The 23,913-nt window shown below is 41.4% G+C and overlaps 1 protein-coding gene across 5 annotated transcripts in view; it reads right to left on the bottom strand.

Annotated features, from left to right (window-relative positions):
- Positions 1-1,276: 1,276 nt before the first annotated feature.
- Positions 1,277-23,913, bottom strand: part of AFG1L (AFG1 like ATPase) — an 83,277-nt gene continuing 60,640 nt past the window's right edge. For 3 of the 5 annotated variants that reach the window (XM_065632002.1, XM_065632001.1, XM_065632004.1), the window contains 3 exons: positions 8,794-8,934; positions 7,042-7,155; positions 1,277-6,319 (listed from right to left, as the gene is read on the bottom strand). In XM_065632002.1, coding sequence (XP_065488074.1) covers positions 6,185-6,319; positions 7,042-7,155; positions 8,794-8,934 — 390 coding nt within the window. In that variant the 3' untranslated portion in view covers positions 1,277-6,184. Of the gene's footprint in view, positions 6,320-7,041; positions 7,156-7,733; positions 7,820-8,793; positions 8,935-23,913 lie in introns of those variants that run through there. The other 2 variants (XM_065632006.1, XM_065632005.1) reach the window with 2 other exon arrangements.

Raw genomic sequence — 23,913 nt, 5'->3', positions numbered from 1 at the left:
GAACATATAGAAGGAGACCCAAAATTTAACCCCTCCTAACAAATTTTACACCACTGGTTCCTCAAGCGCAAACTGTAAAACACTGCTGGCCATCTGTCAGCAAGAACTGTCTATCTGCCACTAGTGTCCATGGAGAAGTGTCACGCTGCAGCCTTGCCCTCCCATTCACACCAACAGGTGCCACCCAAGGCCTCCTGCCCGGGGGACTGCAGTGACCCACAGACCCTGCCGGCCCATCCAAGAATCATTTTGGTTGGAAGAGACCCTCAAGATCATCGAGTCCAACAGTTAACCCAACACTGGCACTAAACCATGCCCCTAAGAACCTCATCTACACGTCTCTTGAATACCTTCAGGGATGGTGACTCAACCATTCCCCTGGACAGCCTGTTCCAACGCCTGACGACCCTTTCCGTGAAGAAATTCTTCCTGATATCCAATCTAAACCTCCCCTGGCACAACTTGAGGCCATTTCCTCTCGTCCTATCAGTTGCAACTTGGGAGAAGAGACCAACACCCTCCACGCTACGACCTCCTTTCAGGTGGTTGCAGACAGCGAGCAGGTCTCCCCTCAGCCTCCTTTTCTCCAGGCTGAACAGCCCCAGTGCCGGCACTTCTCTGCCTGCCCAAATATCAAGTAACTGCTTCCCAGGGGGAGTTTTCCGAGCTGCGTAAAGCCTGTAACCACAGAACTAATTGGCTGACGGTGAAAGCAGATCCCAAACAGTAAGAATCCCAAATTAACAGGAAAAAAAAAAAAAAAGAGCACTTGAATCATGGTTTGCACCTAGCTGGAGGGCCCCACCCTCAAGGTGCCAGAGAAAAGAGTCAGAAAGGCGGAAAACCGTTCCAAAACCAAAAATTAGGGTTGCCGGCAGCAGTAACTGAGGAGGACAAGTCTAAACTGTCTCTGGAGGAGGAACCTTCTGACAAGCCCTGGAAACACCTACCAAAAGCTGAGCCACGCGCAGGGCAATGGCCTGTGGTGCTGCAGCGCAGCCAGGCAGCCAAGGGCCCAGACGCTGCCAGTGCTGCAAGTCCGGGGTTGCCCCCTGGAGACAGAGATTAAAAAACAAGCAAACAAAAAAACCCCCCCCCAAAACTCACTAAGTAATTAACAGAAGGCTTATCTATTCAGAACAGCATTCCTGCAAATAGCACAAATAATAAGTGTAATGTTTATAAAATCTGTATTTATTATTTTTTCTTTATTACAACTAAATGCTTCTCAAATAACAGAAGGACTTAACAGTGTTCAGTTTGTTATATATATCAGACTCAAATGTACGTATTTATAAAAAAAAATTCTCAGTATATCATACAAGGAAAATCCCAACAGAATTTACAAAGCCGCTGCAGTTCCCAAGTACAGGAGCTAAGGTTGTAATGACTCTTGTATGAAATTTGTCATTGCAGGTAGAAGAAAAAATACATGAATTGGTTAGGATTTTAATCAGAAATCTCAGAATTTATTTTCTTTAAAACAGACGCATTAAAAAAAAAAAAAATCACTACAAAGAGGCACAGGGTGTTTAGTTGATAGCATTAATTCTGTAACCCAAACAAGGAAACTAATCCACTTTGAGTAGCTACATTTTTTTTGCAATATTTACATACTTTACTGAAGTATTTTTGTTCCAGAGCCTCAGCAAGCATCTTAGAATATTAATGAGTGAAGCCTGGCAGCACTTCAGTGTTGGCAAATGAGAAAGTAACATAATTCCCATTTTAGCAACAGGGAAACTGAGGCACCAGGATTATTCAGATCCAGGTAGCTGCAGAAAGAAAACTCCTGGAACTTGATCCTCTTCGACCTGCCTGGACGCCTTCCTGTGTAACCTCACCTAGGTGTTCCTGCTCTGGCGGGGGGATTGGACTAGATGATCTTTTGGGGTCCCTTCCAATCCCCAACATTGTGCGATTCTGTGATTCTGTGACAGGTCTTGATGGAGCGAGTAGCCTTTCTCCTTGTTAGATGGCTGGTGACCGTGCTGAGCACTGTTTGAAACTTGGTCAGTCTTTTTCATGTTTAAATTGCTGCAAAATAGGTGACATCTATCCAGCTATATTGTCATTATGATCACCTTTACTCAAAAAACCCACGTCATTAATGGTTTTCCTTTTTAGAACAAAAAGCAAGAACAGCAAGAAGTGCATCTTCAATCGCTCCAAAGACCTTCGGAAGGCTGTCTCATTATACACAAATTACTGCAATTGTTCCCTTGATCTCTGCAAGGGTAAATTCAGAAAACCTGTAGCTTTGAAAGACAGAATTGCGTTATTTATTAAAAAAAAAAAATAAGAGCTACTGCACAAGAATGCAAAATGAAAATACAGCTTTAAAGGTAAAATGCCTATATGGATAGAGTAACTATGTTCACAGAAGCTGTAATTTGAATTTTCAGGCATTGGGAACATTCCTTCGTCAATCAAGTATTCAAAATAAGTTAGTTGAGAGATTCCTAGCCAGGATGTGGCCTTTATAAACTAACATGAAACATTTTACATGGTCCATAATCACAAGGATTTTATATCCTGTGACAGCAAAATATCATACCAGACCAGTGAGGTTACTTGAAAAGACCTTTAAAAATAACTTGGCAATACTGTTTGCTGAATGACTAAAAGGGAAATCAAAACATGTTGTAAATCTGAAATGACATTAATCTGCCAAGTTAAGAAAAACCTAAGAAGCCAATACTTGAATTTGGGATAGAAGCACCCAGCACAAACCCAGCAATTTTAAGGCCATTGAGGAGTGCGCGTAATTTATTCACACTGTTTACATTTGGGCAAATACAACTTGTCAATGTAGGAATAAGCAGCTATTGAATGCTGCTGTTTTACAGCAGCAAGGAGCGGGCCAGGGGACGGGACTGCTGGGAGTGCAGGTGAACCATCATCCCAGGGCAGGACATGCCCAGTGGTGTCCATCGTGCCCCAGTGACACATTCTGGCCAGCACCAGTAGCCTGGAAGCTGTCCAGCCTCAGAAGAAGCCCCTCCAAATTCAGTGTTGGAAGGAGACTTTATGTGTGCTACACCACCATTAGTGGCATTGTAACACACGCATACAGGGTCTCACTTTCTTCAGGGAAGTAGACGGACATAAACCTGCTGCTTCTGCGGTTACTGTGGGGATGTCTGCCCTGGCATCTGGGCTGGCTGATGAATTGGTCTCATCAATCTCTCCTTGTGGTCCTGACCTAAAATGTGGCAATCCACACTCTGCAGTGCAACCACAAATACTGCACAATGATTTAAGGAGCTTTTCTTGTTTTCAGCCCCAAACCACTTCTGGAATATTCCCCATTTCTTCTCCTTAATTACTGCTGCCACCTACCAATGACCGCCAACAGACAGCTTCCTGGCTGGCCACGGAAAGGCTGCACTATGGTTTTATTCAGCAACATGCCTTGGAAGCAGTGCTGGCTCTGGAAGCTTTCGGGAACTTCCCTCCTGTGGTTTGAGAGAGCTCAAGGCACTGGGGCTGTTCAGCCTGGAGAAAAGGAGGCTGAGGGGAGACCTTATCACTGTCTGCAACTACCTGAAAGGAGGTTGTAGCTTGGAGGGTGTTGGTCTCTTCTCCCAAGTAGCAAGTGATAGGATGAGAGGAAATGGCCTCAAGTTGCGCCAGGGGAGGTTCAGATTGGAAATTAGGAAACATTTCTTCAGGGAAAGGGTTGCGAAGCACTGGAACAGGCTGCCCAGGGAAGCGGTGGAGTCACCATCCCTGAACATGTTTAAAAGCCTTATAGATGAGGCTCTTAGAGACATGGTTTAGTGCTAGATTTAGGTTATGGTTGGACTCCATGATCTTAAGGGTCTCTTCCAACCAACACAATTCTATGATCAACAATACATCAGTCCCACTGCATTTATGAACTTCCAAAAACCTGGGGTACCTGAGTCTGGGATGAGTGCTCAGATTGCAGGAAAGCCTCAAATACCAATGGGCAAGGCTGTACCAATTTGAACACAAACAGATCTGCCCAAGGGGCTCCAAGGATCCCTTGGTTAAAGGAGGATGGTCACCACCCACACAGACCATGGAGAAACGCTTGACTTCCCTGACCCGAGACAGTCTTTGCGGGGATGCAGAACCTGCCAGGACCTCCTCTCTCACACATCCCAAACATCTCACCTGTGTTCTGCAAGGTTATGCACTTCCCCTGTACCACATGGCAGAAGAGGACATACAGGCTAAACATATAAACAGGTTTCAAAAGAATTGCAAATAAATATCCAGATGCAAGGTGCTTTAGGGTATCTACCACCACCTCCCATCTGCCCACAATACATTCTGGGTCAGACAAGGCAGAAGGCACTTGAAGGCTACTAGAAAAAAAGGCTGAAGCTTCAGGAGAGTTATCAGCACAGGCCCAGGCTGACGAGTATAGGCTGCCGTGTATAAATATAGAACCACACACACTTAAATTATATACATTAGTTTTATATATATTCATATAAATGTATAAATTAAGTATACATATGTGTGCGCGTATACAGACACACATGCATGAATCTCAATAGTTCCCCTGCTGAGAAATCTAATACAAATATCTTAAAATATACATCAATTATTCGGATATTCTTAAGTATAAGCAATGTATTCTGATTGGGGTCTTCATAAATATGCATTAAAATTTTCCATGGTAGTCACCCTTGTGGGAATAACAACATAGTTGCATACGTTGCCAACTATAAATATAGGTTTTAAAAATTCTTTGAAGAACAGGTATAGCCAGTATAAGTAATGCCCAGGATAAAGAGAAGTGATCAGAACAGAAAACCAGTCTTGAGCACGTGGTTCCAAAACATCCGTGTTGCCACAACACATGGAAGTGCACAGGACCCCTCCAGTCCTCTCTGCCCCTCAGAAGTCCCTTTTAAAAGCTTTCTGTAATTAGGATGGGGGCTACAATTGAAACAATTTAATCAGGCTTAACAAGGGCAGAGAAAAATATTTTGATAACCGATACAGTACAAGAGAACGGTTATGTTGCAAAATCCAAGAAAAACCCTCAATTTCTTTTCCTCCCTAAGAATTAGGGCAATCTTTTCAGTACATCTGCATAACAGAAACCCTGAACAGGGAAAAGTAATTATGCTCTTAAAATGACTTTTTGTAAATCACACTATAAGCCAATACACGCAATACCATATTTTGTTTCAGCTAGATTAAAACCCAGAATGACAAAACTGCATTTTTAACTAAAAGAAAGTTTCCAGCTACAAACACGAGATGGGCGACATGTTTTGAGGTATCAGTTAATATCCCGTCTTCTCCATAAAACACATTCCTACGGCAACATGATGAATTGCCTCAGCAGTACCACGTACTGCGCTCTCCAAATGAGGGCAGGTGTCCCAGCAGCAACAGAAGGTTTGGTATAGATGAAACCTGAGAAAATTCAGGTTAGAGATACATCACTGGTATAGAGGCACCATATCCAGGCTTGCAAGAACTGCAGAATTTAGGAAGAGTATTAACTTGCACTTATATGTTACAGTATACCCTGTCTTATCATAGTTTCTTTTCCCATCCATGATTACTTAGATCTTAATCCTGTGTGGTTTCATGTACCCTCAAGCTGTTCCTCCGGGTTCTCTTGTGGTTTTAGTTTTCAATGAACCAGACTGAGCAACAGCCTGATTACAAGAAACTCTTGGACTCTGAAAGTCAGCACATGGCTACACACAGAAAATAGGAAAAAAAAACCCCAGAATACACTGCAGAAGAATTTCAGGATTCTAGCAAGGACCTATACAATACCAGGAGTTTCACAAAGAAAGCACTCGATTTCTCTTTTGTGCAAACTGACATGACAGAAGCACTGCAGGAACCACGAAGTGCCCTCTTCACATGACATCATAAATCTACTGTGAACCCTGCATGGCCCATTAACTTTGTCTCTAGACCAATTCTCCAGAAAAATTCTAATCCCATTAGATTTCCTGAATGTCAAAGTTATATTTTACAGAAAAGAAAATGAAGGCAAAATTTCGCATGTCCACACACTGGTGGTACAGAAAAATAACGGAGTCCTCATGTTTTAAACACAAAAAACAACTGATGAAAGAGAACGTGGTCCAGATAATAAAGTGCAATTATTATTTCAGTTGTGCTAAAAAGCTTTCCAATTCTGTAATTTTAGCTCTTGGTGACTTTATTAAACTTTTAATTATAATGATTTTTTGCTTCTGTCCCCATCTTTCCAGTACTGTTCAGTTTGCATTTCTGTGAGCCGTGAGACAGTGCGCTGAAAGGCAAAGATTTCTTCTTCTCCTGTAAACATGGAGAGTCCTTTGGCGGAATCCTGCATTAACACACAAAAATAGGACCACAGAACTGTGAGAGATGTAGCCATACTGAAGTGCATCCTATCTAATTCCTCAGGCTGAGCGCTTCACAGGCTTTGACAATGCAAGACAGCAGCGTGGCACTAAAAAATAAAGTTAACATCCAAAAATTAAAGAAAAACACCTATTTCAGCCAGATAATCTTCTGAAGGAACATACAAAACAACTACTTGGGTTTAAAGCAACATGATGACACATTAACTATCTACTTTCAATTTTCTGATGACTATTTGTATACTGATTTAGACAAAAATTCATTAGCAGTAACTAGATTATAAGGAAAAGGAAAAACAGAACAAGCAACATGCAAAATAGTACGGCGCGTGAGAATTTGTGAGGTTGTGCTATACGGTTTAAGAAGAGGTAGAACAGACCATCTTTTATTTCTGTATTTTAAATGTAGGAGGTAAACTTAAATCAGTATTTTCATACATGATTGAACAGATATAATGATTAAAAAATGACCCTAAAACTTACGCAAAATGGTTTTATATATTGTGACATTTTGACTACGAATAAATCATGTAACCTGCAATTATGAGAGCAATAGATACACTGCAGAAAAAGCAGCAAATCACTAGCTAAATGTTTACTTGAGTCCTCTTCCTAAAATGCTGCTGTAATTATGAGACCAAACCCAATTTTGTTACAAAAGGGAGACGATGTTAATGTCGTGTACCTGGCTCAAGTCCAAATCATCCATCAACACTCTGTTGTCCTCTTGTTCTCCACTGTCATGTTCTACCAGGAACAAGCTTTGGAGAGGAGTCACTGCAGAACAAATAATACGCACCTGAGAGAAGGAAAACAGGCAACAATATCATCACTTGGGCTTTACGGAAAGGGGATAAAATACACGTTTTATGAAAAGCAAACTTCAAATTAGGACTGCTCCCCCTCCCCTCCAGGTATTTTCCCTTTCTGTTATTAGCACTGCTGTTACAGACTTAACTGACTCTGTCATTTGGAGTATTAACCTTACAGGATCTTCTTCTCAGTAACAAATCATGTAATTTTATTCAGAGAACAGCACAACCGTGCTATTAAATACTCGTACAGGCAATGAGTTCACAAGTTTACTTTTTAAAACAACAACTATAAAGTATTAGGAGTCAGTGTTTTCTTTCCCCTCATAGTTAGATTCCTCTCAGTAGGTAAGTGCACTGCACACATATTTCCATCTAAAGAATGTTTACATTCCAAATTTACCAGAAGGCTGAGTGGAACCACACTTGCTTTCACCTACACCACTCAAGTGCACATTATTTGCTAATAACAATAATGATGCTGTTTTCACGTCTGCTAGGAGGAGATACAACATGCAGTGATACAGAGTATCTCTTGGGGGGCTGCAATGAAGACAGGCTGAAGTATCATTACAGAACAAACAAATATGCTCTCTCGGGTAGATTTTCCAAACAACTACTTGTGACGGGAGTTTAACACTTGTGGTTTTCCTATGGAGGAAGCAACAGAAAGCAGCTGATCGCTTGCAGTTCTTAATGACAGCACATAGAGCAGAACACAACATTCCCCCCACCCCGCTATTTCTAACACGCTGTTATTAGTTTATAAATATTAGCATGTCCTCTGAGAAACTATCCATTTCCAAATCATAAAGCACAAAGAATCTGGCTGACTTGAAGGAAACTACTTCCACACTTAGTTAGTTCAATACCTTGCTGAATCAGGGCCTTTCTGATCACCTTGTCAGGACCTCCTTGAAAGAAATCTCAATCGATTTCCTGATTGCATAAATATTTAAGTGTGTGCGTATATAATCACACATAAGATAGGGTTTCGTATCTTTTATTACTTTTAAAAAAATAATCTTAAACATTAACTTCTCTTTGTTTTAGTTGTGCTGATTTTGCTTCCATGATTGAAACCTCTGTAAATCCACATGAAGTGCTGCATTTATCATTACGATTCCATTAGCAATTCTGCAACCTAATATAAAGTCTACAGTGACTGTTTCCTTCAAAATTAATAATGTAACTATGCTTTTAACTCCTCAGTACCCTGTTCAGGAAGGCACCAATACCCGACCAACTGCCCACACAAATTAAAAAATTTGTTCCAGCACAGTTGGCAGCACAATCTTGCATTATTAAAATGGTGGTTTTCCTGGGTTAGGAAAGAAATACCATTCCTATTCATGACAGGCAAATAAGCTCAGGCTTATATTTGTGGTCATGCTTAATACTCTCAGAAATAAAAAAAAAAAAACACCAGCGGTGGGGTTATTGCCTTTACTGGAATGGAGCCTTTCTTGTGAAACCGGAATGATGTTTCTTTGCAGTGCTTGTTCATCCCGCTTATGTTTTCCAAATCATTACTACAGAAAAACTTACTTCAAATCAATTACAACAGTCAGGTTTTAGGGCTCCCAGTATTATTGTTGCACATATAGGAAAGGCTTCGTTCTCACCTTATGCTCATAAAATGTATCAATGAGAGTAATGAAACGACGAGCTTGGGTCCTTTTTGCCATTGTAAGAAGTGGGATGTCGCGAACAAAGACCGTGTCAAAATGCTTTGATATCTCCAAATAGTCACTGGCCCCAAGAGGCTGAAACGAAAGAAGCCGTAAGAAATGAAAACCCATGACAGAATGATACATAAACACTGTAACTTGAAATACTAGAATTATAGAATAGAGGGTGTAAAGTCCTGATCATATTCTTATTTTTGTTCCTTCACATCTTTCTTCTTGAATGCTTGTTTGTCCTTATTGACATGGGTATATATGGGTGCTCATTCATACTGTCAACTTTACCTGAACAATGTCTGATAGTTAAAAATGTGGCTCTTCTGCATCCTGACAATGTTAAGATCTCTCTGACAACCTCAAACAAAATAATCACTATGAACTATAATCCATAGAGGAAAAGAAAAAACATAGTTAAGCTACTCAGTCAACCTTAATCATAATTTTTTTGAACAGCTATTTGAACAGCTGCTTTTCAACAGCAAGATTTTAAAATGCAAATGCAGGGGCCACTTAGTAAATTGTAAGCAGAGCTGTATTTGGTTCACCTAAGACTAACCCAGACTGAATAAAAATTTAATATTCTAAGTACTGAAAGCAGCAGGAAACAGACAAAAATACAATTTTGTAGCAGTTCCTTTGTTCATGGTTTCACCTGTAATGATGAAATAAAAACCCTTAATAAGAGCTTGTTAGTGTCTATTTGTATATCTAAACCACCAATAGAAGATATGCAAAAAAAGCAGTACCTCATTAAAGTACCCATTCAAATACATTCATTTAAAATGACTTTTTCCATTACATAGAAGGTAACTTTTTTCAGCAAGATCTACCCTATGAGTACTGCAGGCAGCATTTTATCTTGAGCTATTAGGTCATTGTATTTAGGAGAAAAACTTCATATGCCTGAAACGCATTCCAATTATTTTAATTGTGCAAGTACTTCAGTATCTTGGATGCAACTACTTCATAGAGCAAGATAGCAGCATTTTGCAAGATAACGTTACCACTCCTTCCTCAGCTAATGAAATGTGCTGTACCCACAGGATAATATGGTTATGAAGCACTGCAATACCACTCGTATCCTAAAAACAGGAAATAAATATTTTCTCTAACTGAAATAGCTAGACAAATTTGCTGTAGGCCAAGAATAACTGCTTAACTGGAACACTTCTGCAAGAAGTTATTTTGAGCAATTATTAATAGTTGTCCATGACCAGGACTTTGGGGATTATTCAGATGCAAGAATGAAAAACCCGTAGAAGTCGTCTATACGCAAGCACAGGAGAGTGCAGCCCTGATGGCATTCCAGAAATTCTCCTGAAAATTAATGGGAATAAGCCAGAGCTGCTCACCAGCTGCCCCTGGCAGGGATTAAAGCCTCTGCCTCTAAGCCAGTTCTCTCATTTGCAGTCTCAGGAGTTACCCTGCTTTCCCATTCACAACCATGCAACTTCCCCACGGCATCCACGGAAAAGAATTATTACAGAAAACTTGGAGTGTTTTTAGCAGTGTTTAAGAGCGTTACATACTATATCATCTCCTCAAAGTTATATATATACGCTGTTTATTTTCTCCCTCCATTCCAGTCCCCCAGCCACTATTATGGACTTCTTAACAAGAAACCAAGAAACTAACTGTCACGAGGGCCACCAGCAACAGCTTCATCCATCACCTCTGAAAAAATCTCACCTGGACAAAGAACAGCTGAACTTGAAATGTTTTGATGAAATAAAGCATGAAAAGATTAAAGAATGAGAAAGGAACTGGTGGATGGCAACATCGCAGAGCTGACCCAGTGCACACCTCACCATCAGACACAAGTAACAGCCACCTGGACAAGTGTCACATCCAATGCAAAATAAAACAATGGGAGCACTAAAAGCAACACATACGGGGATGCTGCTGGAGATTTTAAGGTTGGTGGTAAGCAAATGGTTCAAGTAACAGTAATTTTTATTCCATACTTAGGACTGAAGTACTGTTAAGTACAGAGAAGATCAAGTATGTCTGTGTGCTGAGTACCTGAAAGGGACAACACCACCGATCTAATTGCATATGAAAAAAAAAATAGTTTCTCATGGCTCTCTTTAGGAAGGAAATTACAGACATCACTGCTATTCAGGTTCATTCTTTTATCAGATGAAGAGCCAAAGCACTCTTCTGCCAAAGCCCAAAACCCTGAGGAATGTCTTGCCCCAAAGTGGTATACTTTTTCACCCAAACCATATGAGTACACCCTTCTCATTTCAAATACAAAGTATCAAATATTAAAAGCTGTTTCCTAAGATAAATCAATAAATAATTATTAAAGGCTTTAAGCTTTTGCAAAATCTGCAAACTGAAGTGCCCAATCACTGTGCCATCCATCGAAGAACTTGGTGGGCACCTTGGTGGATATCCAGAAATGAAAATGAAGAACCTGGGCAGTTGGGTAGAGGAAACAGGTGGGGCACAAAACCAAGGCTAATGCATTTCAAATGGGAAGAAAGGAAGATGAAATACTCCTTTTGCTTTTTATACAGACATAAAGCCAACATTCATGGAGGATTACAATATGCATCTTTATCACAGCCAAACGAGAATTCAATCTACTTCAGCAGTGCAAAAAGCAGGCAATTCAGAAACTCCTCTAATCAAAGACATAAAAGGCAGAGAATTTAGAGCTGTTTAACAAGAATTTCTGAAACACCTACGCCAGTGCTAAGTGATAATATTCCATAAATGTTGGCAGAAATGTGCCTCTGGAGACTCCAGAAATCTTATGATCAGAAAGATCTGAGCCTAGCAGCCATGAGTATTTTAATGGAGTGAGTATGTACCTCCCTGCATAAGACTCAAGTCTGGTGAAACGCCAGTGAAACTCCAGGTCAGCCGGTCTGTTATTTGTGGCTCAGCTGGCATCAGCTGTAGTTCTTTACACAGCAAAGTTCTCAAACCCTCTCTTTTTTAGAGCTCAGAAGGACATAACCCTGGAGATGAAGACAAAGCTTTTAATCTTGTTCTCAACATGACTTACTGTCGTATCGGACAAGTCCTATAATTTCCTTCTGCCTTACTCTACTTACTGTAAAAAGAAGGAACAACCAGCAAATTTGCACGTGCTCTGGGGACAGTTTAAAGCCCTTTTTGTATTCCTCTAACCTTGCTATTGGCCCAGTTTCCATGCTGCCTGCAAGTGCTTCGAAGCTTTCCTAATGCACCAGCTACACTCAAAATGCTCCCAATGCAGGAGCCCATGATGCAGGGGCACCCTGACAGCTTCTCAAGCCACATTCTCACGTGCCTGTTGCCCTTGCAAAACTGGCAGGAGCATCCACGTACCAGCCTGTGCCATGGACAAAAGAGAGACAGGGAAAACGGACTCAAGCCCAGGTTACACCACTGCTAGAGGTTCTGGCTCTACAGTCCATATACAGCAGATTTCTGCTGTTCCAGCAGACAAAACCTCTTCACTCAACTTCACAGCATAGCCTCCAGGCCCTTTTTCCTCACCGTGCGGCAAGAACTGGTTGGGTCCTGACTGCCAACAACACAGGCTGGGGACAAGATGACAAGACTAACAGCAAATGGTCTTAGACACCGGTGTCCTCTGTGTAACCCTCCAGGGCTGAAATTTATTTTATGAACCTCAACCAGTCGCAGAAAGTATTCTGTTTTAGTCAGTAGCATACATGAAGGTATTACCTCCTCTGAAGGTGCTAGTGAAGCTACAAATCCTCCTAATATTGACACACATATATGTAATCCTCTTATTAAAAGTTTAGCCCAATTAATCTGGTACTCTGAACAACATTCTAAAAATCACAACTTGATTTGGTGTGTGTTTCATGTACTGTCTGATCTTTTTTTTATTTCATTAATTATCAGTCAAAACTCAACTTCAGAACCATAACGCACTTATCTAACAATTGTCACTTAGCATTTGTTCCGAGCTCTTTCACAGGCTGCAATTTTTTTTAATTTTTTTTTTACAAAAGCATTAGCAGATAAGAATCTTTCTTATGGCATTATTGTTTCTGCATGTGTATATAAGGTAAAAGCGATGTAGGTTTTTGTCATTGACTCTGATGCCAGGAGTCAGTATTTTATAGGCATCATACTGCAAAACGCATTAGCACTAGCACGGGCTGCCTTGCTGACAGCATTTACTCCACTTCAGCCTGCTTGACTGAGTTCTCACCTTCATTTGTTTTTGTTTCGCTGTCTACTTAATGCATTTTCAGCTATCATCATCTCAGTTCAAGTAGGATGTTTATTATTTGGAGCTCTCTGTGGACTGTTTTAAGAGTTAGTAGTCTCCTGTTTCTATTATATATGCCATTTAATTAAAGTATAAAGCATCCTTCTTTGTTGACTCATCAATGACAAAATAGCTCATCTTTTAGAGGTTGTCTGAAGAATACAGAATGCTTTACCTATGTTAGAAAGAGATATTTCATCTCAAGAAAAAAAAAAAAAATCTGTTGATGTTGGAAGATATTCCAGGTCCAGTTCCAACAACATCCTGAAGAGCTGTGATTGACAATAACTACAATTTAGTGCAGACAACCCAACACTCCAAAACTTCCTAACACTGAAATGCAGTTTAAGATTAGATATTATTTACAACTTAGATATTAAGCAATAACAAAAAATTACAGAGCCCTTACTGTAGTTTCCAAAGGAGCCACACCCTACCACTGAGGTAATATTTCAAGATCATAATTCAAGAAAGGAACAGAAAAAACTAGGCATGATCTGTGAGGTAGTTGCATGCTGAAGTTTGGTTTTTTTTTTAAAAAAAAGACTAAGATAGTTAGGTCATGGCTAACAGTTAAAAAAATTTACTGATGGCGGTACTGTCCTGGTTTTGTTAAAAACAAGTTTCTCTTTTGGTGAATTTTTCCCTGTCAGCTAAAGTCTTCTTACTAACTGCAGCTTTCCTGAAAGTTAGCTACATGTTTTGGTAGACATAGCAATGGAATGCAAGGTCATTGACAATGATGCATCCCGCGAGATGTGCGGGCAGGAGGTGAACTGAAAAACTGACCAACTAAAGTATTCCATCCCATTCACGTCATACTTCATGTAAGAGTGGGAGATCACGAGGATCTCGTCCCTTTTTTTCCTTATGGCCGACATTGGGAGAGGACCTTGCGAGTCGTCCCTGCGAACTGAGGCCTAGGGACAGACTGAATCCAGTTCCGGCTGGCTGGAGAGTCCAGTCCAGGACTTCGGGTGCCGGCCCTACACCTGCCGGAGCAGTTGCCGCGACTTTCAAGATTGGTTTTGTATATTTTGTATTATTTTCTCTATTTCTATTAGTAGCATTAGTAAAACATTTTAAATTTTTCCAACTCTCTTCTCTCTGTCCTCCTTTTCCTCCCAATCGCCTGCCCTTAGTGGGAAGGGGGGAGAGGGAGGGGCTAACGGGGGAAGAGGGGGGAGAGAGGGTTAACAATACATCTGCCACGGTTTTATTGTCACCCTGCAATCAAACCACGACAGATAATTGGTGCCCAACGCGGGGCGCAGAAAGGATTAAAATTTGGCACTAAAAAGCGGTAAATTTGGAGATTTTTGGCTTTCCCAGTGTTCTGACGTACTGTCCAATTTTCTTGGCACGGTGCCAACTCATAGAGTTGTGAGACTCGGGGGTCTGTGTGCTTCCGACATTAGATAGTGTCATTAAGGCAGAGTGAATTACATTGTTTTAAAGATGCTGTGGCCTAAGTTGTATCAGTTATTTTGTACATTGTGTTCCATGGTTCCCTACCTGTGTTGGGCATTCTTCATGAATCGATGTGTGTAATATATAACAAGAAACTGGACGATGGTTATGATGATACTGTGTGGTTTGGCACTGGTTTACTTCATTATACTGCAACCGATAATGAATTTCTACTCGTTTCGGCTTTACCTTGAAAAACCTCCAGGAGAGATAAAAGAGCAATACAGCTATGTGTTTGCTAATTGGTCAAGCGAATCTTTAGAAAAGTTGACTAACAATACTTTCGCTTTCTCGCTAGGACAGTTTACAAATGTTTTTGAGAGCTTTGAATATCCTTGAAGCTTTGATAGAACTACGATGGTGCTGTTCGGCTTGCCGAATGTGTGTCAGTTTGTGCTAGTGTTAAGAGAAATGAGGTTAAATAGGAGGTCTGTGTCTCTTTTGAGTCCTGAGACTTGCGTTGCGTCTGCTGAGGCAAAAAGCACTCCGAGCCGCTCGAAGCGAAAGGCAGCTAAGGCTGCAGCTTCAGCCCCTGCCCCCCTGATCGCAAACACTGCGGCGGCTTCAGAGGCTCAAGCTCCAGCTGCCAAGGTCGCTGTTGCCTCCTCCACTGTAAATACTGTTACTCCTCCAGCCTCAAAGGCTAACAAGGCAGCCCCTCCTTCCTCACACACTGGGCACTGTTGCTGTTGTAATCATAACAACTACTGTGATTATGCCAATGCCAGTGACAGTCATTCAGACTCTGGAAATAATTCAAAGGATGGTGAGCCCATATCTGCATCAGTTGCCGGTTGTAAGAAAGTCACAAGACGGACTACTCGTGCTGCAGGTGATGGCAGAGGGCTAGCAGGTGATGGCAAAGGGCCAGTAGATGATGGCACAGGGCCAACATCAACCCAAGGGGCATCATCAGCGCAGGGAGGAGAAGAAGTGACCACTACTCGGTCCTTTTCTCCAGGTGAACTGAGAGATCTGCGAAAAGACTTCAGTCGTCATGAAGGCGAGAATATTGTAACCTGGTTGCTCCGATGCTGGGATAATGGGGCTGAAACAATAGAATTGGAAGGTGGTGAAGCCAAGCAGCTAGGATCTCTGTCAAAGGATTCTACCCTTGATAGGGCCATTTCAAGAGAGCACAACCCCACTACCCTCTGGACCCGACTCCTGACAGCTATGAAAGTAAGATTTCCCTACAAGGAAGATTGCATATGCACATTAGGGAAATGGAATACTGTGGAGAGAGGTATCCAGTTCCTGAGAGAATTAGCTGTGCGAGAGATCATCTATTTTGGGCCAAACAGCCAAGAGGGGACAGACCCAGATAGAATTGATTGTACGCGACCTATGTGGCACAGATTTGTACAAAGTGCACCACCTGCATATGCTAAATCGTTGGCAGGAATGATCTGGACAGCTAGTGGTAGACAAAGGGTTTCTGACGTGATTGAGCAGCTCCGAGACTACGAGGACAGCCTTGCTGGTTCTCTATGGGCTTGTGTCTCTGCTGTGGAGAGACTGTGTGAAAAATCTGATGACCGGTTTGAAAAGTTGTTGCAAGAAATCAAAGCACTCAGAGAACACACGTACCATTCATGACCTGCGCGAACCTATGTTTCAGCTATTAGGAGAAGGCGCTTCCAATCCCAAGAGAGAGGACGGAGGCAGTCCACAAAAAGAGGTTCACTGTGGTTCCTCTCGCATGAGCAGGGAGAAAACATGAATAGGTGGCATGGAAGACCTACCTCAGAACTTCAAGAACGAGTACGTGAGTTAAAAGGAAAAGCTCCTAGGAAAACGGCTGCTCCAGTTTACAAAAGGGGCAGAAGAGATTCTGATGCTCTTGAAGGAACCTCTAATTCATACCCAGAGACTGTGCAAAACAGAAATTAGAGGTGCCCTGCCTCCAGCCAGGCAGAGGAAAGGGATAACAGAGCTTATTGGACTGTACAGATACGATGGCCTGGTACAACACACCCCCAGGAGTACAAAGCTTTGGTGGACACTGGTACTCAGTGCACGATAATTCTTTCCAAGTATAAAGGAACACAACCCGTCAATATTGTTGGAGTGACTGGGGGATTCCAGGAACTGACTGTTGTAGAGGCTGAAATGAGCCTAACTGGAAAAAACTGGCAAAAGCATCCCATTGTGACTGGTCCAGGTGCTCCGTGCATCCTTGGCATAGACTACCTCAGGAGAGGGTATTTTAAGGACCCAAAAGGGTATAGGTGGGCATTTGGTATAGCAGCTGTGGACACTGAGAATACTGAACAGCTGTCTGATTTGCCTGGTCTCTCAGACGACCCTTCTGTTGTAGGACTGCTGATGGTTGATGATCAGCAGGTGCCAATTGCTACCACAACGGTGCATTGCCGACAATATTGCACCAATCGAGACTCTTTGATTCCTATCCAGAAGTTGATTCGTCAACTGGAAAGCCAGGGTGCGATCAGTAAGACTTGCTCACCTTTTAACAGCCCGATTTGGCCAGTGCGTAAGTCTAGTGACGAGTGGAGACTAACTGTAGACTATCGTGGCCTGAATGAAGTTACACCACTGTTGAGTGCTGCTGTGCCTGATATGCTAGAACTGCAATTTGAACTGGAGTCATAGGCAGCCAAGTGGTATGCCACCATTGACATTGCTAATGCATTTTTCTCTATTCCTTTAGCAGCAGAACGCAGGCCGCAGTTTGCTTTCACCTGGAGGGGCATCCAGTACATGTGGAATTGCTTGCCCCAGGGGTGGAAACACAGTCCTACCATCTGCCATGGACTGATTCAAACCATGCTGGAAGAAGGTAAAGCTCCAGAACACTTGCGGTATATTGATGACATCATCGTATGGGGCGACACAGCGAAAGAAGTCTTCGAGAAAGGTGAGAGAATAATTCAGATTCTTTTGGATGCTGGTTTTGCCATAAAATGAAGCAAGGTCAAGGGACCTGCACGAGAGATTCAGTTTTTAGGAATAAAATGGCAAGATGGTCGTCGTCAGATCCCAATGGATGTGATCAGCAAAATTGCAGCTATGTCTCCACCTACTAATAAAAAGGAGAGGAGACACAGACTTTCTTGGGCGTTGTAGGTTTTTGGAGAATGCATATTCCCGACTACAGCCAGATTGTGAGCCCTCTCTATCGAGTGACTCGTAAAAAGAACCAATTTGAGTGAGGCCCTGAACAACGACAAGCCTTTGAACAAATTAAGCGTGAGATAACTCATGCAGTGGCCCTTGGACCAGTTCAGATTGGACTAGATGTTAAAAATGTGCTCTACACCACAGCTGGAGATGATGGACCTACCTGGAGCCTCTGGCAGAAAGCACCAGGAGAAACCCGAGGTTGACCCTTAGGTTTTTGGAGTCGAGGATACAAAGGATCTGAGGCCAACTATACTCCAACTGAAAAGGAGATATTTGCAGCTTATGAAGGAGTCTGAGCTGCTTCAGAAGTGATTGGTACTGAAGCACAGCTCCTTCTGGGACCTCGACTGCCGGTGCTGAGCTGGATGTTCAAAGGGAAGGTTCCCTCTACGCATCATGCAACTGAAGTTACGTGGAGTAAATGGATTGCATTGATCACACAACGAGCTCGAATTGGGAGTCCCAATCGCCCAGGTATCTTAGAAGTGATTACAGACTGGCCAGAAAGTAAAGACTTTGGGATGTCTCCAGACGAGGAGGAAGTAACACGTGCTGAAGAAGCACCACCGTATAATACCCTTTCAGAGACTGAAAAGCAGTATGCACTATTCACAGATGGATCCTGCCATCTTGTAGGAAAACATCGAAGGTGGAAAGCTGCTGTGTGGAGTCCCACACGACGAGTTACAGAAGCCACTGAAGGACAAGGTGAATCTAGTCAATTTGCAGAAGTAAAGGCCATCCAGCTGGCCTTGGACATTGCTGAACGAGAAAAGTGGCCAATGCTTTATCTCTATACTGACTCATGGATGGTAGAAAATGCCTTGTGGGGGTGGCTACAGCAATGGAAGAAAAGCAATTGGCAACGTAGAGGTAAACCTATTTGGGCTGCCACACTGTGGCAGGACATTGCTGCTTGGCTAGAGAGACTGCCTGTGAAAGTTTGTCATGTAGACGCTCATGTGCCTAAAAGTCGAGCCACCGAGAAACACCAAAACAACCAGCAAGTGGATCAAGCTGCTAAGATTAAAGTAGATGAAGTGGACTTGGACTGGAAACATAAAGGTGAACTTTTCCTAGCTCAATGGGCTCATGATGCTTCAGGGCATCAAGGCAGAGATGCAACATATAAATGGGCTCGTGATCGAGGGGTGGACTTAACTATGGACACTATTTCACAGGTTATTCATGAATGTGAAACTTGTGCCGAAATCAAACAAGCTAAAAGGTTAAAGCCTGTATGGTATGGGGGGCGATGGTTAAAGTATAAGTATGGAGAGGCTTGGCAGATTGATTATATTACACTTCCACAAACACATCAAAGTAAGTACTATGTACTTACAATAGTAGAAGCAACCACTGGATGGTTGGAAACATATGCTGTACCCCATGCCACAGCCCAAAATACGATCTTGGGCCTTGAAAAGCAAGTCCTTTGGCGACATGGCATGCCAGAAAGAATTGAATCAGACAATGGTACTAATTCCAAAAACAGTCTTATAGACAATTGGGCCAAAGAACATGGTATTGAGTGGCTATATCACATTCCATAGCATGCACCAGCTTCAGGGAAAATCGAAAGGTACAATGGTTTGTTAAAAACTACACTAAAGGCACTGGGTGGTGGAACCTTTAAAAACTGGGATTCACATTTAGCAAAAGCCACTTGGTTGGTCAACACTGGGGGATCAACCAATTGAGCTGGGCCTGCCCAATCAGAACTACGTACTGTAGAAGGAGATAAAGTCCCTGTAGTACACATGAAAAATATGTTAGGAAAGGCAGTCTGGGTTACTCCTGCCTCAGGCAAAGGCAAGCCCATTCGTGGGATTGTTTTTGCCGAAGGACCTGGCAGCACCTGGTGGGTGATGCTTAAGGATGGAGAAGTTTGGTGTGTACCTCAAGGGGATTTGATTTTAGGTGAAAATATTCAATACTGAACTACATTATGTTAATTGCCATACTAACAGTGTTTAATAAGTGTCTTTCAGATCAAGACAGTGGTGATGAAACCAGAGCTAGCCTCTACGAGTGGTGCCTGACAACTTCTTCGAAGTTGATGTCTTTAACCCACAAAGAGTGGTCATGAGATGCACTAGATGTATCATTTTTTTTTCCTGCCCTGGGAGACTGTTGTGAACTTTTTGAAGGATGGACCACGGACTAAGAGAATGATGAATTACACCTGTGTATATATGTACATATGTGTGTATATATATATAGTAATAGTAATTAATTAGATTTTCTTGATAAGGTCTAAGTATGCCGTGAATGGCATGTCATAAGGGGTGGAATGTCCTGGTTTTGTTAAAAACAAGTTTCTCTTTTGGTGAATTTTTCCCTGTCAGCTAAAGTCTTCTTACTAACTGCAGCTTTCCTGAAAGTTAGGTACATGTTTTGGTAGACATAGCAATGCAATGCAAGGTCATTGACAATGATGCATCCCGTGAGATGTGCAGGCAGGATGTGAACTGAAAAATTGACCAACTAAGGTATTCCATCCCATTCACGTCATACTTCATATAAAAGTGGGAGATCACGAGGATCTCATCCCTTTTTCCTTACGGCCGACATTGGGAGAGGACCTTGCGAGTCGTCCCTGCGAACTGAGGCCTAGGGACAGACTGAATCCAGTTCCGGTTGGCTGGAGAGTCCAGTCCAGGACTTCGGGTGCCGGCCCTACACCTGCCGGAGCAGTTGCTGGGACTTTCAAGATTTGTTTTGTATATTTTGTATTATTTTCTCTATTTCTATTAGTAGCATTAGTAAAACATTTTAAATTTTTCCAACTCTCTTCTCTCTGTCCTCCTTTTCCTCCCAATCGCCTGCCCTTAGTGGGAAGGGGGGAGAGGGAGGGGCTAACGGGGGAAGAGGGGGGAGAGAGGGTTAACAATACATCTGCCACGGTTTTATTGTCACCCTGCAATCAAACCACGGCAGGTACAAAGCTATTGGAAAGCTCTGTAAGTTACAGGCAAAGATAAGAAGTTAATTTAAAGCATTATTAATAAACAGAATTTAATTAAGAAGGCAATTTCTTATCAAGTTTTACTGAAGGTTTCTTGCGGCAGAATTAAAAGGTATGTCATTGCGTAATTATAAAACACGCCAGAGGGCATACTGAGGAAAGATTAAAATAACATGCAGTTTTGTTTTGGAGCTTCCTAACTAAGCACTACACATTACCCTGCAACTTTCAAATCATTAGTTTAAGTTGTTTGCACACTACTTGAGGTGAGGTTATACAACTTGTTTGTTGAATTATTCACTAATTGATTTATTATTCTTTCTTTTAAAATATTCTGTAATGTATGTTTTAGTTACTAAGAGCGAAGACACCAAAATGATGTTGCCAGCAGTAACCACACAAATGAAAACTACATTTTAAAAACATTAGTAAAGCAAAAAAGTCAGACAAAGATGTTAGACAGCAGTTGCCTGTGCACCCTTTATCTCCTGGATACATGCAACAGTCTTGACTTACATTATCTGATGCTTCCCCCTCTCCCAGGACCCTTGACCTACCAGTATTCACAATAGTGATTTTCATATAAAGCACACTTGGCAATAACTGTTTTGTCCTGATTTCTGGTGTGTCACAAGATGTAATTTTTCATGGACTTTTCAAATACTTGTGTGGAAGAAGAATTATGCATTTCTTCTTCAGCTTTTATTACCACAACAGCTACGTAGTTCACCTGCAGTAACCTGCAGTGTGTGATCATGTAATTACAGTATCACATAGCAATAACTATTACTGTAGTGCCTATGCAGAAATAGGAACAAACTCAGATAACACAAGCAACAGTCTGGAATTTCCCAACTGCATTTTAGTGTTCATAGCACCTTATCCTATACCTACTGCACATCCCTTGTGGAAGTTGTTTTCTAGCTTTGACACCCACATGGATGAGCAGTAGAGCAAGAATCTGAGATCTAGAAACCCTGTGGTAGAAGATTTTTCTGGATCAAGCACAGCCCCCTGCTATCTTCAGTCACCTCATCACAGAATCTTGGTAAGAACCGATTTTGTTTGATTTTACAGCAGAAGGTTTTTAGTCACGTTTCCCATAGTGGAAAGTTGTTTCAGACCTTTGCTTTTCTGCTGATAAAGAAGATTCTTGTGACTTCCAGCTTTTTCCTGTATTCATAAACAATTTTATACGCATGTATCGCAGTGCTATCTAACTAAAATAGTACCGTTCTGTTCCTGGTCTTTCTTTGGGGTGACTGATGTGAGTGAAGTTCTCAATTTTTTTCTTTTTCTCCTGTGGGAAAATACACGTCATTCTAGCCTAGACTCTCCCACGTGCACCTTTTCTGCACCTGCTCTACCTGAGCTCATTTTCCTGCACAGAGATGAATACTGCTTTAGTAATTAGTATTTGCCCATTTCCCCACTTAATCCCAATGGAGTTGAAATGTCAGCCTCACAAGAGCACATTCCCATGTTGCTTCATCATTCAGCACAATCACTCCTGCCTTAGAAGAGCTTATCTACTCAATAGGGACCAACAACCATCCTGAAGCTACAAGAAGTGAGATGTCTCAAAGACCTACCAGCCGCTCAAGGCTGGCTACAGACTGAGGGAACAGTAAAAGGCCCTCACTGCCCAATTTCCAGTTCCAACTCCAAAGCATTTGTCAATGAAAAGGTCTCAAAAAATAGTTAAGGCTTAAAAAAAAAAAAAAAAAAAGAGTTTCTTTTGCTTTGTACAGGAAGCAAACAAGCCAACAATTTCAACAGGTATAAGCAGATAAAACACAAAAGGCCATAAGGAAATATACATACATCAAAATTACATGTAAGTTCCTCTTAAATAAGCTACTAGATCACAATTCAAGTGATCTTTTGATTTTTTAAGTTTTCAAAAGAACCTAGAAACTACGGGAATTAGGTTTATAGATCATTCTGTTTATAGGTCTATCTAAATATTGGCACTTCCTGGTAAGATTTCAAAACCATGGCCAAAGCTTTTTTTTTAAAAAAAAAGAAAGTACATTCAGGCATTTAAGAAACAAAAAATAAATCAAAAAGGCAAACCCTTAAAACTACCGTCAGCTTCAAAAATCTTGTCTTTGTGTATTCCTTGATCTACAAAGTACAGGATCTAAAACCTCAAGGTTTATGCAGCTTTCACTAAAGTGAATGCTTTCTAAAATTAAGCCCTGAAACACATAAAATAAGGTATAAAGCAGAAAGGAGGTCTAACTAACAATATTACTACATTACTACCTGAAGTAAGTTTCTTAAGTGTATTCCATAAAACATACTTGGCAAGTTAGATAAGGCTTTTTTTCCGGTTGGGGGGTGTAGAAATTGACTACATTCTTAAAGCAAATGTAGCTAATGAGAGACAGACTCTCAATCCAGAGCTTAAGATGCAAAAACTAATCTCCTGCTGGGAATAAAACTAAGATCAAAAACAAACTAAGGAAAACTATGATTCTAAACAGTGACTGTAAATAGTGCTCACTTCCAAACAACTCCATGGGATGCTTATTTACAACTACACCCAACAATCTTACAATCCTAAAGCTGACACCAAATTATATATAGAGTGGATACATTTAGCTTACTTTTTAATGAAGTCAGTTCCCTCAAAATAACTCAGAACCATTGAACTGCAAATGCAGCTGAGTTGTGTCATCATGCAGGGGAGACATTCAATTGACTTAAAAGCAGACGCTTGCACTCCTAAATCACTTGTTGCCTTTGAAAATGGTGACTTTGGTTTTTTTAAAAGCTTACATCTTTCATTTTGAAGTGCAAGCTATTCAAGTTAGGAACCACATCTTCCACCTCGTCTGTAGAATGTGCCTATTGCAATGGAACCACAACCTATCAGAAACTGCCATTTCTTTGTTGTGATAATCTACACAAATACAGTGTTTTGCCAATGGCAGAAAAGCTAAACAACTTCTAAAAAAAAAAAAAATCACAGTAAGATAATCTTTTACAACATAGATATTGAATTTATTTTCTTAGCTTTGTTATGCTGTAGTATGTTTGCTAATGCTTAGTAATCCAAATTCCCTTGCCCTGTTTTCCAGCTCAAACTGGAAACATGTCCTTATTTAAATTTCTTTAAAAATAATAAACCTCATAGACTCATCTAGCCCCATATCCTCTAGTAGTGGCCAGAGGCAGTTGTCTAGGGTGAATATTGGAATAGGATATGCATATCACAATACTTTGC

The sequence above is a fragment of the Caloenas nicobarica genome, chromosome 3 (genome assembly GCF_036013445.1).
Source record: "Caloenas nicobarica isolate bCalNic1 chromosome 3, bCalNic1.hap1, whole genome shotgun sequence".
NCBI classification, from domain to species: Eukaryota; Metazoa; Chordata; class Aves; order Columbiformes; family Columbidae; genus Caloenas; species Caloenas nicobarica.
This window is presented reverse-complemented; position numbering and strand designations above follow the sequence as displayed.